Raw genomic sequence first — 16,491 nt, 5'->3', positions numbered from 1 at the left:
TTCAGAGGACTTCTCTACCTGACACTTGCTGTCTTATCAGTTTTGGAAAATGTCAGGTTTCATCTCGGTGTTGTTAGTGATGATGGTACTTAATGAAGGGATCATGTGGGCTGCTGGATCAGTTTTAGCCAGTGTACAATGCTCTTATAGTCATCATGAAATAAACACAAACAGACAAACAACCACAGAAAATAATAACACGTTTCTTCAGATCGGCACACCTCTCTTCTAACTGTGGGCAATCACTGATATGATTTTAATAGACCTGAGGCGTTCATCTGATTCTATACATGCAAATAAGATAGAATAGGTACCCTTCCTGTCCAACTTCACTCTCTGCACAGTATTGCTGCGCTTAATCTATATTGTTGAAGATATTAGTTCTTTTCATTCCCCAAATGTCCTATTTTATCAAGATTTGGGTTGTTATCAACTTGGGACAGATACGTGGAGCTGCTATGAGCATCTTATAAAATCTAATGATTTGTGTAGTGACTTTTTTTTTTAAAAAACTTAAAATGTATTATTGTCACATGTGTATGTTGAGTACCTGTGGGTTCATGTGCCGTGGTTCGTGTGTTGAGGTCAGAGGAGAACTTCCTAGAGTCATTTCCCTCCTGTATGTGGGTTCTGGGGATCAAGCTCAGCGGCCAGGCTGGCTTGGAAAGCACCTGCGAGGCTCTGCCTGGGTTTTTAATGCAGACACTCCATGCCAGTCCTTTCCAATCCTTGTTCCCACCCACGACTGGTTTCCTTCTCTGTTGCCGGAGACCCTCAGCAGACGGTCTGGTGACCACAGTGGAGGCATGAACCCCGCTGCTCGTTCCTAACCGTGAGAGTATTTCACCGCAGCGTTAACTGCCGGGATTCGCAGACGTTGGTCAGTTTCAGGAAGTTTCATTTCCAGTGACTTGGAGCCCTTATCTTGAAATTTGGTCATTGTGTCCACGTAAAGTAAAAATAAATCGAAACCAGAGAAGATGGATAGAGGTTGTGTTTTTATGATTTCATCTTCTAATGCTTCCTGGAGCTGAATTTTATCTATTTCTCTCTCTCTCTTTTAAAAAGATTTGTAGAGTATGCCTAGACTGTTGATTTTAACATTAGAATGATTCCTCATTATCATCTCTTATAAGTGACGAGTCTCCTCTGAGTTTTTCATTTGCTGTATCCGACATGTTTCAAATGCTGTGCTTTTATTAATGTTGTTGTCATTTTTTTGTTGTTACGTGTATGTCTGTTTTGCTTGCATGTATGTCTGTGCTCCACCTGCAAACTTGGTGTCCATGGAGGCCAAAAGAGGACACATATCCCCCGAAACTAGAGTTACAGGTGGTTGTGAGCTGTCTGGCATGGACTGGGAACTGGGTCCTCTTAAAGGGCAGCCTGAACTCTTAGCTGCTGAGGCATCTCTCCAGCTCCCATGTGTTACGGTTTTACTAACACTCGTTCAGATTGTTTAAAAATTTTATTGCTGGATCTTTGTGGTGTGTGTGGGAGTACTGTTTAACTTTGACATCTTTGAGCTATAGCTGTATTAAAATACCTTAATTTCATTGTAATTATCGAATGTTGATTTTATCATTTAACATTGTTGAATTGTGTCAGTTTGCTGTTCCTAAAGGGAAATCATCGTGGCTTTCAATGCAATACCTATTTTATTTGCATCTTTAACAGGTTTCCCTGGTATTTGGTATTTAATAGTTTTCTCATACTTGGAGTGGGGTTGTCTTTGCATTTAGTCTGCTTGGGATCTGCTGAGCTTTTAGGATCTGTGGTTTTGCACCTCTTGTGTGTATTGTAAGACTTTGAATGCTGTCCTATCCAGATAGTCTTTCCTTTTCTTGTCCAGAAACTTTAAAATATTTACTGTCACCTGCAGAGGTTTTATATATTCTGCCGGTTATGGGGGAGGGGGTGGAAGTTGGCTGAAGACATGGCTCAGTTGATGCTCGGGCAGGAGGATCCGAGTACAGATCCCAGCACTCACGTGATAAGCTGGGTGGGGTGGTCTGTGTCTGTAATTACACCCCCTACCCTGTGCTGGGGAGGAAGTGACAGACGCCCCCTGGGGTGGGGAGCGGGGAGGGTCAGCTTCAGCTCCAGAGAGGAACCCTTTCTACAAGCATGAGGTGAAGAGTGACTGACCAAGGAGACACTGACTTGTCTCCTGGCCTTTACATGTGCACAGTGCGCGCGCACACGTGTGCATTCACCCACAGAAACATGTGAGCACTTGGCCATGAAAAACAAGCTGTTCTTTAGTTAGAATCACATTGACTTGTCTTTCATTTATCCCTTCTTCTTGCTGTGTTTAATGTATTTAAAAGCCCACCGACTGAATTATTGATTTTATATGTTCTGGGATTTTTTTTTTTAGTAGTTCTAAATAAAATTTTTATTTCTCTGTTGGAATTCTCATTCTGACAATCCGTTTGTCTATAGTTTTAAACAAACCTAAAGTAATTATTTTAAAATCCATATTCATAATTACAAATGAGTTTAGGCCTCTTTCTTTTTCACATCTCTGTAACGGGTTTCATTCTCTATGTCTTTTGTATGTTTCATAACATGTTTATTGTCTCTTGTGTTGTTTTTTTTGAGACAGAGGTCTCTCTCATATAGCCCAGACGAGCCTGGAACCTGATGTTCCAGCAAGGCTGACCTTGGTTTCTTGCTCAGTCTTTCGCACTTGCCAAGTGTTTGGGTTATATATGTGACAATAAACTGTAAAGAAAATAGTTTCAGCAATTGAATATACTTTTCTAAATCTTTAAGCCTGAGCATGTTCTAAAATGTTTTTCTATGGCTTTACACATGAAGAGTCTGCTTCTCTGTGAAAGGTGTTGTAGACATTTGTTCATTGTTTTCTGGCACTTAGAATCACGAAAGAAGAATTTTAGACAGTTCTGAGTTCGTCGTTTACAGAAATCTCTTTGTCTTTTGTTTATTTTTAAAGTTCTCGTGAACATTTTGAGGTTGATGTCTTTTCCTTGATTTTTGTCTGCAATGTGCAGCACTACCTTTAAGTTTTTACACTTACTTATTAACTTTGTATGTGTGCATATGTGTACATGAACCATAGCACACACATGGTGCTCAGAGGACAACTCATGGGAACTGAGTGTCTCTTACCATGGGAGTCTGGAGCTTGAACTCCGGTCCTTCTGGTTGGTGGCAAGCACCTTTACCTACTGAGCTACCCCGCTGACGCCCAACGAGGCACTTTCCATGTACAAACTTGGGTACTTTCTCAAGAAAGTTTTCTCTAATGAAGTGTGAATTGTTGCTTTTTTTCCCCATTATTTTGGCATGCTCATCAGGAATACCAATAATTATTAAGTCAAAATTTTATCTTCTGTAGTCTGTAGCCATTATAATCACTGATTCACATTTTTCCTCCTGGTGGTCAGAATTGGATCCAGGTTTTCGAGGCCACTATATCCATAGCCTATACAGAGTTTTACATTTTGATGTATTAAAATTGAGCGGTATCGTCTTTTATGGTCCTTTGTCTCTACTAAGGTTGTAAAGAAATTCTCATTTTCCTCACCCAACTTACAGCATAAAGGACCAAATCCAGGGCCGTGTGGGTGTCAGATAAATCGCTGTCCCAGACCACATCCAGTCTTGTTCACTTTGTATTTAGGGACATGGTCTCACTGAGGCTGGCCTGAACTCTACGCCCCGGCTGACCTTGAACTCCCCTCCCTCCACCTCCTACCTGAGGTAGTTGAGGTTACAAGCCTGCCTCAAGAGCCCCAGCAAGAGATGGCTCAGTGGTTACGAGCACTGTCTGCTCTTACAAAGGACCCAGGTTCAAGTCTCAGCACCCACATGGCAGCTCACAACTCTCTGTAACTCCAGGGATCTGTCATCTTCACATTAATGCACATCAAATAAGAGTAAATGAATTATTTAAAAAGGATAAATTCTCCTATGCACCCAGAAGTTTGGTATTTTACACTATGATCCATTTGGAATGGACTTTTGGTGTAGAGTGAGAGGGAAGGGTGAAATTCCCCCCAAATAGACCCAGTTATTCCAACTCAAGTAGTTGGAAAAAAATATCTTTTTTATATTGAATTGATTTTGGTTTTCTTCCTTGAGAAGTATTTGATCACATGGTTTTCAGGTCTGTTTCTAGAACTAGGGATTTCCTCTGATAGCTCTCCTACTCCATAACTACATCCTATTGCTTCAGCTCAGTAGTATGTTTTGAGGACTGTAGAGATGGTTCAGTTAGACAATGCTTCCCATGTAAGCATGAGGACCTGATTCCCAGGACCCATGTAAACCATCAGGCATTGAAGTGCACACCTGTGATTTCAGTGTCAGGGAGGCAGTTGGGGGGGTGGAATCTGTGAGACTTGGGGACTGGCCAGGTTTGCTGAATTCGTAAGCTTCAGGATTAGGGAGAGACTCTGCCTCAAAACAAATGATGGAGACAAAAAAAAAAAAAAAAAGAAGACAGTTGATGTTTATCTCCTTCACACTCAGTCATATATGTACATGTTTGGACACACATGAATATACACATACATATACCCTAGACAATAAAATATATTTTGAAATCATGTGATGTCCTTTGCATCGCATGGACCTTGTCATTTCTATAAGATCTGCTTGGATTTTGAATAAGAACTTGAATATTGAATATGTAGGTTAATTTAGGAGGATGGATATTTTTACAATATTGGGCACTTTAATCTACAGACGTAGAATATCTCCTACTTGTTTAGGTATTTTAAATTTTTCTTTCAGCAATGTTTACTATTTTTTTTTTGTGTGTATAGATGTTACAGTTATTTTGTTAAAATTATTTGCAATATATTATAGCTGGGGTTATTATTGTGAATAATGCCAAAACATAATGTTCTATGTGTTGTTAATGTGGAGAAATGACTTGATTTTGAAATGCACTTTATATCTGAAACCTTGGTAAGGTCACGTTCTAGTTTTCCCATCTTAACTGTGAATTTAAGTTTTCTTTTCCTAAAAATTATTACATGCTCTGAAAATAAAGATACTTTCCCCTCTTCTTTTCACGTGCCTCTGTGTGTGGTGTGCTTGTGTGTGTATGTGTGTGTGTGTGCTCACACGTGTGGGATGCATGTATGTACTTCTTAGTTCAGAAGGAGGCCCCAGGTTTTCCTCAGTCTTCCTCAGTTGTTCCTCTCCCTAACTCTCTGAAGCAGGGAACCTAAGTCAAACCAGAGCTCACTGATAGTCTCACCTTACTAGCCAGCTTTCCCTAGCAATCCCCTGTCTCCACTTCCAAGCCTGGAATTACAGGCTGGCCGCTGTGCCCATCTCCACACACACCCCGACTTTCATGAGCTCTGTGGATTTGCACTCTGAGTACCTTAGTGGCAGGTGCTTTCTGTGGTCAGCCATCTCAGGCCTAATAAGGACACTTTTCAATTCCTTTTCCTTTTTAATCCATGTCTGTCTTTGTTTCTGTCTCTCCCCTTGCCCTTTATTCTTTGTGTCTGTCTTTTCTTCTGCACTGCCGGTGTTTCACAGACACTCTGAACGTGAACATCCTTGCCCTCCCCAGCTGTGAGGGAAGTATTGAGGCTTCATTTATCATTAAACATGGTGTTAAGCAATAATTTTTTTTTAACAGCTGCTTTTCTTAAATATCAGATTAAGGCAATTCTGGTCTGTTCTTCAGTGAGGTTGCTAATGAATGAAGGCCGGTCTGGAATAAATGGTTCCTCTTCCTGCTGAGCTGACCATATGACTTCCTCTTTCTTCTGCTCTTAATATGGCAAATTACATTGATATGATTTGCATTTTTGAAACAATTGTGAATTTCTGGGATAAACTCCATATTGTCATGCTGTATTTTATTGCCAAATTTTTGTAAAGTATTCTTGAAACTATTTTCACAAGGGGCATTTATACTTTCTTTCCTTTTTTTTTTAATTTTTATTTTTCTCAAGACAGGGTTTTTCACAATTTCTCAGTCCTTGGCTGTCCTGAACTCACTTTGTAGACCAGGCTGGTCTTGAACTCACGGAGACCCACCCGCCTCTGCCTCCCAGAGTGCTGGGATTCCAGGTGTGCACCATACCCAGCTGCATTTACAGCTTTTTAAGTTTCATGTGAACCTGGTGACAGAGTAACAGCAGACTCATGAAAAGAGTTGAGAAGGGTCTCAGCACTTTTTCTTTCTTTTTTTTTTGAGACTATATCAGAGTTATTACACATAATCCTGAATTTTGACTGAAGTCATTTCACTCAGAGTTTTTACTTTTTTTTTTTAATGGGGAGATTTTATGTTATGAATTTATTTTCTGTGACAGTCATAGGGCTACTTGTAGTTGATAGTTTTTATTGGGACCTCTTTTACAACCGTGTCTTTTAGAGGATCTGGATATTCCATTCAGTTAATAGACCTGTTGGTGTCTACCGCTCTGTAGTAACCCCTACTTTCATTTCAAATGTTGGTAACTTATACATCATCTCACGATATTTTCTCCCTCTTTACCAGACTGGTTGGGAGGCTTAACAACTTCATTGATTTCCCCAAAGAAACAGCTTTGGTTTTATTTTTTCATTTCTGTACTGTTTCTCTATTTTCATTTTTATTAACTTCTGTTTGCGTCTGTATTTTTTCTTCCTCTTTTAAATACTACACTTGATTTTGTACTTGTTTGTCTTCATAAAGAAACAGCATAAACACTTTTTAGACTTTTTGCATTTTTACCATAAGAATTGAAAGCTATAAATTTCCTTTTATTGTTGTTTCCATTGCGTCTCATGAAATTGTTATGGATGGCAGGAATTTATTATATCTTGGTATTGAATACTTTCTAACATTTCTTGTGAATGTTAATTACATGCGTTACAGTGTGAGCTAAAGGAGTACTTTAACTTATGTATTGCTTAGAAGTGTTTTAAAATGTGTGAACACTTGGTGATTTTTCCAGATACCTCTGTGTTGTTGATCTCCAGTTGAATTTCTGTGTCATCAGAACACTGTGTGCTGTGATTCCATCTAGAGTTTTCATTCTTACTGTGCTTAGTAAATGTTAGTTATGTAGTTTAAAATAATGTGTATTCAGGGTGGTTATCAGAGAATCTTATTATTAATTATTATGAGAGAATCTTGTTTCATTTTATTGACTTTCTGTTCATTCATTTTATCAGTTACTGGACTGAGAGAAGATTGTTGAAACTTACAGCTATAATTGCGGGCTCTTTTCCTTCGTGCTGTTCTTAATAAAGGTTGTTCTGTGCTTGGCTCTGTTGGCCTTCTATCTTTATGGAATACCATTCTTTTTTTCTGCTTCTATTTCTTGGCCTAGCGTCAGCTTGTCTGACATTTATGTAGATTCTGCGTGTGAGCATTTATACAGCACGGTTTTCTGTTTGTCCATTTCTTTGTATTCTCAGTGTTTCTCACATGCATATAATGGAGTCATGCTTTTTGGAAGAATCTCATTTTGCAATCTCTGCCTTTTAGAACATTAACATGTGCATGCAAAATAGGCGGGGTCGCTCACAGTGTTATTGTTGAGAGAGGCCGACTCATCTTCCGTCCTTTACTTCATGATTAGACCATTTGTTTTTTTTTTATTAATACCTCAACCTTTTGAGTTAATTTTTTAATATTTAATTTTATTTTTTTATTGGATTAATAGTTTTTTGCTTCTTTTTAAATCTTTTTTCTAAGGCTTGTGCACCTTTAACTTCATAGTCTGCCCTCAGATGCTAATGTTTCACTTGGCCTTTGTACCTTTTCTTCTTTATCCCAAATAGCCTCAGTTTAGTTTATATTTGTAAGGAATATTTTTATTAGATGTAGAATTATAAGCTGAGAGTTTTTATTCTTTTGGCCTATGGAAGATGTAGTTCTAGTGTCTTCTAATGTGTATTTTAAAATATTTTTAAGAGTACATTAATTCCAAGCCAGGCATGGTGGCTGACTCCTTTAATCCCAGCACTCTGGGAGGCAGCAGCAGGCAGATCGCCAGCCTGGTTTATAAAGCTGGTCCAGAACAGCCAAGGCTACACAGAGAAATCCAGCCTCTTCCTCCCCTGTCCCCAAGAATATATTAATTATACACAATAGTGGATTTCATTGCATAGTTTTCATTACGTGGTTTTCATATGTGTAGGATGTTTCACCATCTCATTCACCCCAGGACCATCTCTTCTCCTCCAGCTGCCGCTGATTTCCTCTTTTCCCAGCTAGCCTCTCTTCTGCTTTCATAGCCTTTTCTTTTGATGACCTAAATGAGTTCAGGAGGGTTTCTTACAGGCTCAAGGGGAAGGTCTCTTACAGGTGCACGGGGGCCTGACAAGTGGCTACACCACTCAGGGAAATGTTTCCTTCTTTACTGTCAGCCATTAGCCGTGGTTAATTAACTGCGGTTAAAGCCTCAGCCCTCAGAGTCCCTCTCTCTCCGTGACAGGTTGTTGACGGGGCTCAGGTGTGCAGATCTTTTTTCCTGCAGGTTATCACAGCTCTTATGAGTTCAGTCCACGTTGTACCCGAAGTCAGTGTTCCACACCACTTCCCCATTTCCTCCAGCTCTTACGTTCTTTCTGTCCCTTCTTCCATGATGTGCCTGGAGCCTGGCGTGCATATGTGTGTGTGTGTGTGTGTGTGTGTGTGTGTGTATGTAATATATGTGTGTGCATGTACATATGCTTGTGTGAACATTCACTATCGATGCCCTGATCATAGCTAAGCATCCAACATTCATCTTTTCTCGTCACTTATATTAGTTATGAGTCTCTGCCATTAGTTCTGTCCATTCAAATGAAAGTGTCTCCAATTGAATCTGATAGCAGCACTAAGCTATGGACATAAACATAGTTATTTGGAAGACAAACATCACGTGCACTTAGCCAAACAACCATAGTTTCCCCAACAGCACTTTCGGCCCTCTGGCCCTGGCCCTCCTCTGCAGGCTTTTGACTGTGTTTACAGTGGCAGATATAAATTTCCTCCTGGGAAGTGGGCCTGAAATGCAATCAGGAAGTGGTTGCAAACAGACTTGGCACTGTTTGCCTCTTGCCTGGCTGGTTAGGATTGCACACAAGGCCCAGAGCTGGGCATGACTGGTGACGGTCCCCCCCCCCTTTTGTCCCTGCTCTCACCCTCCTGCTGCAGTCTGCTTACTACCTCCCAGCATGCTGATGATGGTTAGCCAGGAGGCAGGACACTTCTAGACTAGTTTTAGCTTGACTTTTTTATGTCCTGGCTTGCACTGTTTTTGAGAAAACACCAGTGATCATTCTCATCTTTATTCTCCCACAAGCAGTGTATCTTTTGTTCTTAACGGCTGCTTTGAAAGTTTTCTGAGTTTAGGGGCCATGGAGATGGCCCAGAAGTTAAGAGCACTGACTGCTCTTCCAGAGGACCAGGGATCAATTCCTAACACCCACTAAGAAAACAAACAAACAAAAGTTTTCTGCTTTTTTTTTTTTTCTGTCATAGGTTGTATTTTAATGGGTTTTGATGTGTTTTTCTGTGCTGTGTCTTGGCTACAACTTCCTGACCTTGTAGGATCTATGGGTTAATAATCTCCATCATGGTTGAAAAATAAGTGGACCATCCTAGAACCTGTTCTTAACTCAGTGGCCCTGGAAAAAATGGATGAAAAAAAAAAAATGAAAGGGATTGGTCCTCTCGTGCACAGAGCAGAAGTCATTAGCTCCCCGATCTCATGTCCTGGCTACTGTATATGCTAATCTATTTGTGCCTGCGACACAGCAGTCGATAAGTTTTAAATATGTCTTATTCTCGGTAGATGGGTTCAGGAGGGTCAGCAAGTGTCACTGTGTATGCCAACCTTGCTTTGACTTGTGGTGACTGGGGTCCCTTGGAAAGAAGGACTGAAGATTCATTATGAACTCAGCAGGAAGAATGCTGTAAAGCATTATGTCTTCCGTGAGTTTGGCCTGGAGGCGTAGGGTATTTGTTGCACGTTTTTGCAGCCATGTACAGCTTAGAGGCAGTGGTGAACGTTCTCCAGTTGGCATTCTTCACAGTCATCTCGCCGTCTCTACGCACTGGAAATTATTTGTTATTTATTATTTATTAAGATGCCACTATTATGTAATACCTATACGCAAATGAGCCTTCATTTAGTCCCTCATGTCTTTTTCTCTCAAAGCAGAGTCAGCATGACCCTATGATTAGAGTACTGTTTTCTAGTCAGTAACCCCTGTCCCTTTTAAAATTAATTGACCTGTTGTCCCATAGGATTAGAATATGGCAGTTCCGAGACGGCCCTACCTTGGAGCTCGAACACATTTTACGTCGTTTAAGCGACGCCGTTAAGCTTATTAGACTGTGTAAAGAGCAGTTACTAATTATGAGTGTTCCGGTCCATCTCAGGACTTGTTTTTTTCCCCACATTCTTTATGTGTACTGAGTCTGGGACTTTCGAATCATGGGTATCAGCACACTAGCTGAGACTCAGTGTTTCTGATAAGAAACTCATCTTCCCAGTCTCCGTATGAAGGGGCTGGGGGTGGGAAGTGGAATGGTGAAGAATCCCTTTTGACCCATCACATGGGTACCCGCTAAGCTTCTGGTGCTGAAAGCACATAGGAGGCTTTGCATAGTGCTTCATAGTGAGATGAGCGGGGGTCAGGCACCTACCACTGTATGTTCTAATCTCTGCTCCCGTGTCGGGTGCCTTCACCTGTTTTAACTTAATGTATGTTTATGTGACATGAGCTTAATAACCCTGCCATACCTACATGCAGAGGTATTTGGGAATCCAGTGAGGCTGTCAGTGTTACAACGTTGTGGGGCGATATGGTCCTTTGTACTGCACCTGCTTTCTTTCTCAGGGAAGGTAGATAGGGTGATATCTCTGCCTGATTTTAACTTTTTCTCCCCATAGGTGATTGATTCTGTTAGGATGCTATTTGATGATATTTTTATTTAGGAGAAAGAAAAGTAGTGAGTTATCTGCTGGGTTTTTGTTGTTTTTAAACTGGAGCGTAAGCAGTTTCAGTGAGAGGTCCTCAATGGCTCTCGTTTTTGCTTTTCAGCTTGGAATCCCATCCACTGCCAGCACATGGAATGCCACAATGCCATCAACAAGCCGGCTGTGAAGGTACTGCTGCCTTCCCAAGCTCGGGTCGCGGTCGTGTTCTCGGGGGTCAGTTAGGAAACTGCTGAGCCACTGGGGGTTGTTGCACATGTCTCTGGAAGGCAGAGCTCCATGCTCCATCTCAAGCATTTCTGTGTTCAACGCTGACAGTATTTGGGCCAGAGTAACAGTGGCATCTGTGAGTTTGGGCTGTGAATTCACAGCCAAGGGTTGTATGGCACTGAGCTAACTATCAGAAGGATGCTGACGGACACATACCTTATCTTTAAACTGACTTCTGTCTCAGCCAATACATTCAGAAGCCCTTCCCACTTCACTTATGTTATCACTTCAGAGGGTCTGCTATGTAACTATGCGAATTCCAACTCTAAGATAAGTGTGTGTACAGTTGTTTGGTCTTAGCTCATGGATGTGGGTTAGTAGTTGACTGAGAGGTGTTTGGACAGCATGCACACAGTAGGTCACCCTAGAGGTATGGAAAACGTTTCATGGAGCCAAGTAGCTAGAGAGGCCAGTGGGCAGGTTAGCATAAAACCAGGTGCCCTAACTCTCAGCTTCATTCTTTTCTATAATGTTAATTAATCCTATTGAAACTGAAACTGTGAGTCTTAGAAGTTAGATATTTAGAGGCACAATCACATGCACTTATTTATTTATTTATTTATTTATTTATTTATTTATCTATCTATCTATCTATCTATCTATCTATCTATCTATCTATTTATTTATTTATTTATTTATTTATTTATTTATAGTTTTTGGAGACAAAGTTTTTCTTTGTAACAGCCCTGGCTGTCCTGGAACTCTTTTTGTAGTCCAGGCTGGTAATCCCACGTTTTCAACACACAAAGTTGCTTGTAGTGTATTTGTTGCGTGGCTTGAGCAGGGTTAGGGTTTGCGTGGGTTAACATTGCACCGTGAAGAATGAGGCTGGCTGATGTTAGGAGCACTTACGGATGCTTTTGAGAGGCGGATGTCATCGGAGCTCACTTCCTTTGGTCTAGGCAAACTGTGTTAGTGCCCACATAACAGAAAGCCAGCACTGCCACTGTAGAGGAACAAGGAATGGGTAGAAAGAGAGTGGTAACCCTGTAAAGAGTGATGAGGCTCACCTTGCCATCAGCGCGCATCATCCAGCAGGAGCCTTCCTCTTGTTATATTGGCTGCTTGCCTTTAACCACAGAAAACCGAACGACTCTGGAGAAAGGGCAGGTGAGAGTGAGCCGCCCACGGGCACATGGGCTTTGCACTGCGTCATCTCTTATGTAGCTAGCCCCCATTCTGAACTTCAGAAGGTGTGGGGTTCAAAGTCTTTTTTTTTTGGTGTGAGGTTGTCATGAACATGCGGTAGATCACTGGAGGTTTGTGGAGTTGGCGACTTTCCACAGCAGTGAGATGTACATGGCTCCTTCTTGCTTTTGTTTTGTATGTTTTCTTCCTTTTTCTTGCCTGTTGTGGGTTTCTTCAGTTCTTCTTTTCTTTTTTTGCTTTTACTGCCAGCATTCATTCTCAAGAGGCCTCTGGCTTCCTGGTTAGTAATGCTTGAAGGCCATCTAATCACAGAAAGGAGAAATTAGATTTCCTCCTCTTCTAGGAAGAGAGCCCAGCCCACTCATCTGGGCTGACCTTACTTTTATGCCAAAAGCCAGTTCTGGAGGCCAGGCACAACCAGCTTGCCTTTGGTATTTTTTCTTTATTGAGATGAAATTCACATCTCATCTCATGAAATTGTTTAAATGTAAAACTATTTGAAAGCCAACAGTTGGGTGTTTAGTACATTCAGATATTTGGAGCCACCGCCTTGATTTGCTTGGAAGACATTTTCATTGCACACTTTCTCACTGAACAATCTTCTTCTTCTTCTTCTTCTTTTTTTTTTTTTTGGATCTCCAGTTTTTCACTTTCTAGAAAACTAACATTCTGGGCAATGCTTCCCTCGTGGGGCCATGTTTTGTGCTATAGCAGGCTTGGCTCAGCCAGGCTTAGTCTTTACAGCATGGCTGCTTATAAGGGCCTACCATCACCACTACCACCACCATCACCACCACCACCACCACCATCACTATCACCATCACCACCATCATCACCATCACCATCACCACCACCACCACCACCACCACCATCACCACCATCATCACCATCACCACCACCACCATCACCACCATCACCACCATCACCGGACACACAGATGCAGGGTCTCCAACACCTAATGCATCCAACATTCTGCTAATTGGGAAGGAAAGCTGAGAGATTGTATAACATGACACAGAATCAGTATGTTTAGATACAGGCTCACATTCGAAGTAAAAAACTACCAGTGGCACCTGCAAAAATGTCATCATGGAACAAGGGGGAGTAGTGATGAGTTATTTGACTTTTTTCTTATATATGTTTTCCTGAGCCTGTACGTTGGGCATAGACTATAAACAATCTTTTTATATTTTAAGACAGGGTCTCATTTTATGGCCCTCCCTGGCTTAGAATTCACTATGTAGACCAGGCTGGCCTCAGACTCAAAGTTCGAGTTTGCCTCTGCTTGTTGGGTGCAGAGATTAAAGTATTATGCATGGCCTACAAACTTTTTTCTTTCTTTTCTTTTTTTTTTTTTAATGCAAGTTCCAGACACTAACATGTTAGTGGAACAGACCTGGCCAGAAATCTTAAAGTAGCCTAAGAGGTCAAAAGTCACGTAGCCTCTAACATCCCAGGAATTCTGCCTTTTGAGTGGAAACTTACCTTAACCTGGCAGACATTTCAGGGACTTCTTGGGAAAGAGCGTGACGCAAGAGCTCAGGATGTCTACAAGTGGCGCATGGAGAAGCTCAGGAGAAACGTGAATGCCTGGCAAAGCTCGCTCTGTCACAGACACTATAGTCTGAGGCTTCAATGACTTGCCCAAGGGAACAGCACTTTTGAAAAAGTGCTTATTTTGGTCATGTGTGCATTGGTGTTTTACCTACAAGTGTATTTGTGCGAAGGTGTCGGAACTTACAGACAGTGGTATGTGAGTGCCATGTGAGTCTGGTACTTGAACCTGGGTCCTCTGGACCAGCAACCAGTGCTCTTAGCCCTTGAACCATCTCTCCAGCCCCCTGGAAACAGCACTTTTTAAATAACAGCTAATAGTTGCCATAGGGATAGGGGTGAAAACATGTCAGAACTTCAAGTCTTATATGACATTCCGCTTTGAGTTATTCCTGGTTCCATTTAAAGTTCACACTTTATGAAATTAGCTGAAGCCCAGAGAATCATGTAAGACAGGGACAGCAAACCTCGTACCATTGCTAATGTGGCCATTGCTAATGTGGTCACTGTCTGTTACTATGAATAAAGTTTTATTGGAATGCAGCTTTGTCCATCTCTTTCAGAGTGGTTGCTTTTATGCACTACCTGAAGAGTTAAGTGGTTGTGACGGAGACTCTCTGGTCACAAAACCTAAAATACTTACTCTCCAACCATTTGTTGAAAAACTGCCAGTCTTGCAGACCAAACAGTGGTTATTCACGGTGTCGAAATAATCATGAAGCTTGTATAAGAAATATTTCACAGGAGATTGTTAGCATTAGGTAATATGTCATTTATGAACTTTGTTGGCTTGTTTAGTTAAATTTAGCAATTCTGGTCATTAAAACATCTCAAGAGTTTAGCTTTGAATTATAGGTAGGGTTGTAAATGTAGGTCATTTTCCTCCTTCAAGTCAGTGAAAAAAAGCTAAAGACAGCGACATTCCAGAAGAACGTGAGTAGCAGGCATGTTACCTGGGCATTCAGCTAAATCCTAGACTTAGTATTCTTGAGCGCAGGCACAGAGTGCAGGATGGCTTTTTGGAAATACTAGAAAAGTTAACGGATGGAAAGTTTAAGCACAGTTGGTGACCTGGCTGTTGACTTAATGTGAAACATCCAGACATCCACAGACACTGTACTGTAACATGAACACTTCCCGCCTGACTCTGTGCTCAGGCTGGTGAAACGCTAAACATAAACAGGAGAAGAGTGAAAACAGAATGCTGGAGTCAGAGCTGAGGCTCCGGAGTGAGGAAAGGCTCCCCTTGCTGCTAGATTTCATATGAAGGTCTCCGCTGCCAGCATTTTGATGTCAGTAAATGATTTTGAAATCTTAATGATGGATTTTCCTTTTGTTAAAGAGAGATTCTCAGTTTGTCACCCGTGTAAGGAGAATCTGAACAGCCAGATAACAGGAGGATCTTTCAGCTTTGTGGCAGGAGGGAGGATTTTCTTGACAGTGTTTGTTACTTGAATTGCAAATAGCCAGAGAGTGGAGCTCTGGCAGCTGCATTCACATCCAGGCGCCGGCGTGGGCTCCCTGGGAGAGCAGGTGGCTACACAGGGATGGATTTTACTAAAACAGTTTATTCTACCTCTAAAACTCAGACATTGCTGGCATATGTGTCTCAAAGGTGGGGGTGTGGTATGTTGGAGCAGGAGAGGTGACTTGGTCTTATCATTTGTTTCAGATGTGTATAGAACCGTCCCTGTCGGTAGCTTTGGGTGATAAGCCGCCTCCACTGTACCTCTGCGAAGAATGCAGTGAACGGATCGCAGGGTAGGTATGAGTCCTTGAACAACAGCCAGACAGCAAGAAAAACTGTTTGCAACACGGGTTGGTTACTCAACTTTCCCGTCAGGCTTTGCTTTGTTGCTTGGGCGATTTCAGCTTTGAAAAGCTGCCACATTTGTGTTTAGAGGACACAAGAAGGCAATTCCATGCAGTGGAGCACCTCTGATTTTTGAAATAGCTCCTCTAAGAAGGCTGCGGAGAAAGAAAGCTCAATGTAGTTTCCTAACAGTGTCTTCGCTCCAGCGGTTTTTGTCCTTGTTAGTTTCATGGTCTCACTAGCTTTGTGCACATTGCCCCGTGTTTTGGTTGGTATAAATAACATCTGGAAAACATCATCTAAAAACAGCAGAATCTGAAGAAATGCCTGTAATTTATAGATTGGTTGGGATGCATTAGATGCCTTAGAAGCTTATTGTGATAGTGCTCTTAATTACAGTTCCTATGAAAAGCTTTGATCAGTAGTGTATCACAGACATGCGTGCGCAAAAGGAACATTCCAGGGAAGCTCAGAAACCAATTTCATTTTTCTTCCTAGGGACCACAGCGAGTGGCTGATTGATGTTCTCCTGCCACAAGGTAAGGCTTTCTCCGGAAAGGATGAAAAATGAGTAATCATGACTAATGACATGGTTGATTTATCTCCTTTTGTACTATTTTATGAAGACAGCAACCAAGCCTTATATTTTAGGAATATTCACTGACCTGAGGCGTTCTATCAATGTCTTGCTTATAATATGCCTAAACACTTAATAACCAGGGAAGGAGCTTTCAATTCTGCGAAAAATTAAGGGTTAGCTATTACAATTAGCGTTATGTATGACTA

At 41.4% G+C, this 16,491-nt stretch overlaps 1 protein-coding gene across 5 annotated transcripts in view; it reads left to right on the top strand.

Moving 5' to 3' along the window:
- Unc79 (unc-79 homolog, NALCN channel complex subunit) overlaps nucleotides 1–16,491 on the top strand; it is a 230,250-nt gene that overhangs the window by 84,559 nt on the left and 129,200 nt on the right. For all 5 annotated transcript variants that reach the window (XM_055592859.1, XM_055592860.1, XM_055592857.1 and 2 more), the window contains exons 8-10: nucleotides 11,026–11,090; nucleotides 15,565–15,653; nucleotides 16,204–16,244. In XM_055592859.1, coding sequence (XP_055448834.1) covers nucleotides 11,026–11,090; nucleotides 15,565–15,653; nucleotides 16,204–16,244 — 195 coding nt within the window. The remainder of the gene's footprint in view (nucleotides 1–11,025; nucleotides 11,091–15,564; nucleotides 15,654–16,203; nucleotides 16,245–16,491) is intronic.

Source organism: Psammomys obesus, unplaced genomic scaffold (assembly GCF_907164565.1).
Source record: "Psammomys obesus unplaced genomic scaffold, mPsaObe1.curated_primary_1811, whole genome shotgun sequence".
Classification (NCBI taxonomy): Eukaryota; Metazoa; Chordata; class Mammalia; order Rodentia; family Muridae; genus Psammomys; species Psammomys obesus.
Note: the sequence above shows the minus strand (reverse complement) of the source record. Positions and strands in the feature narration are given on the sequence as shown.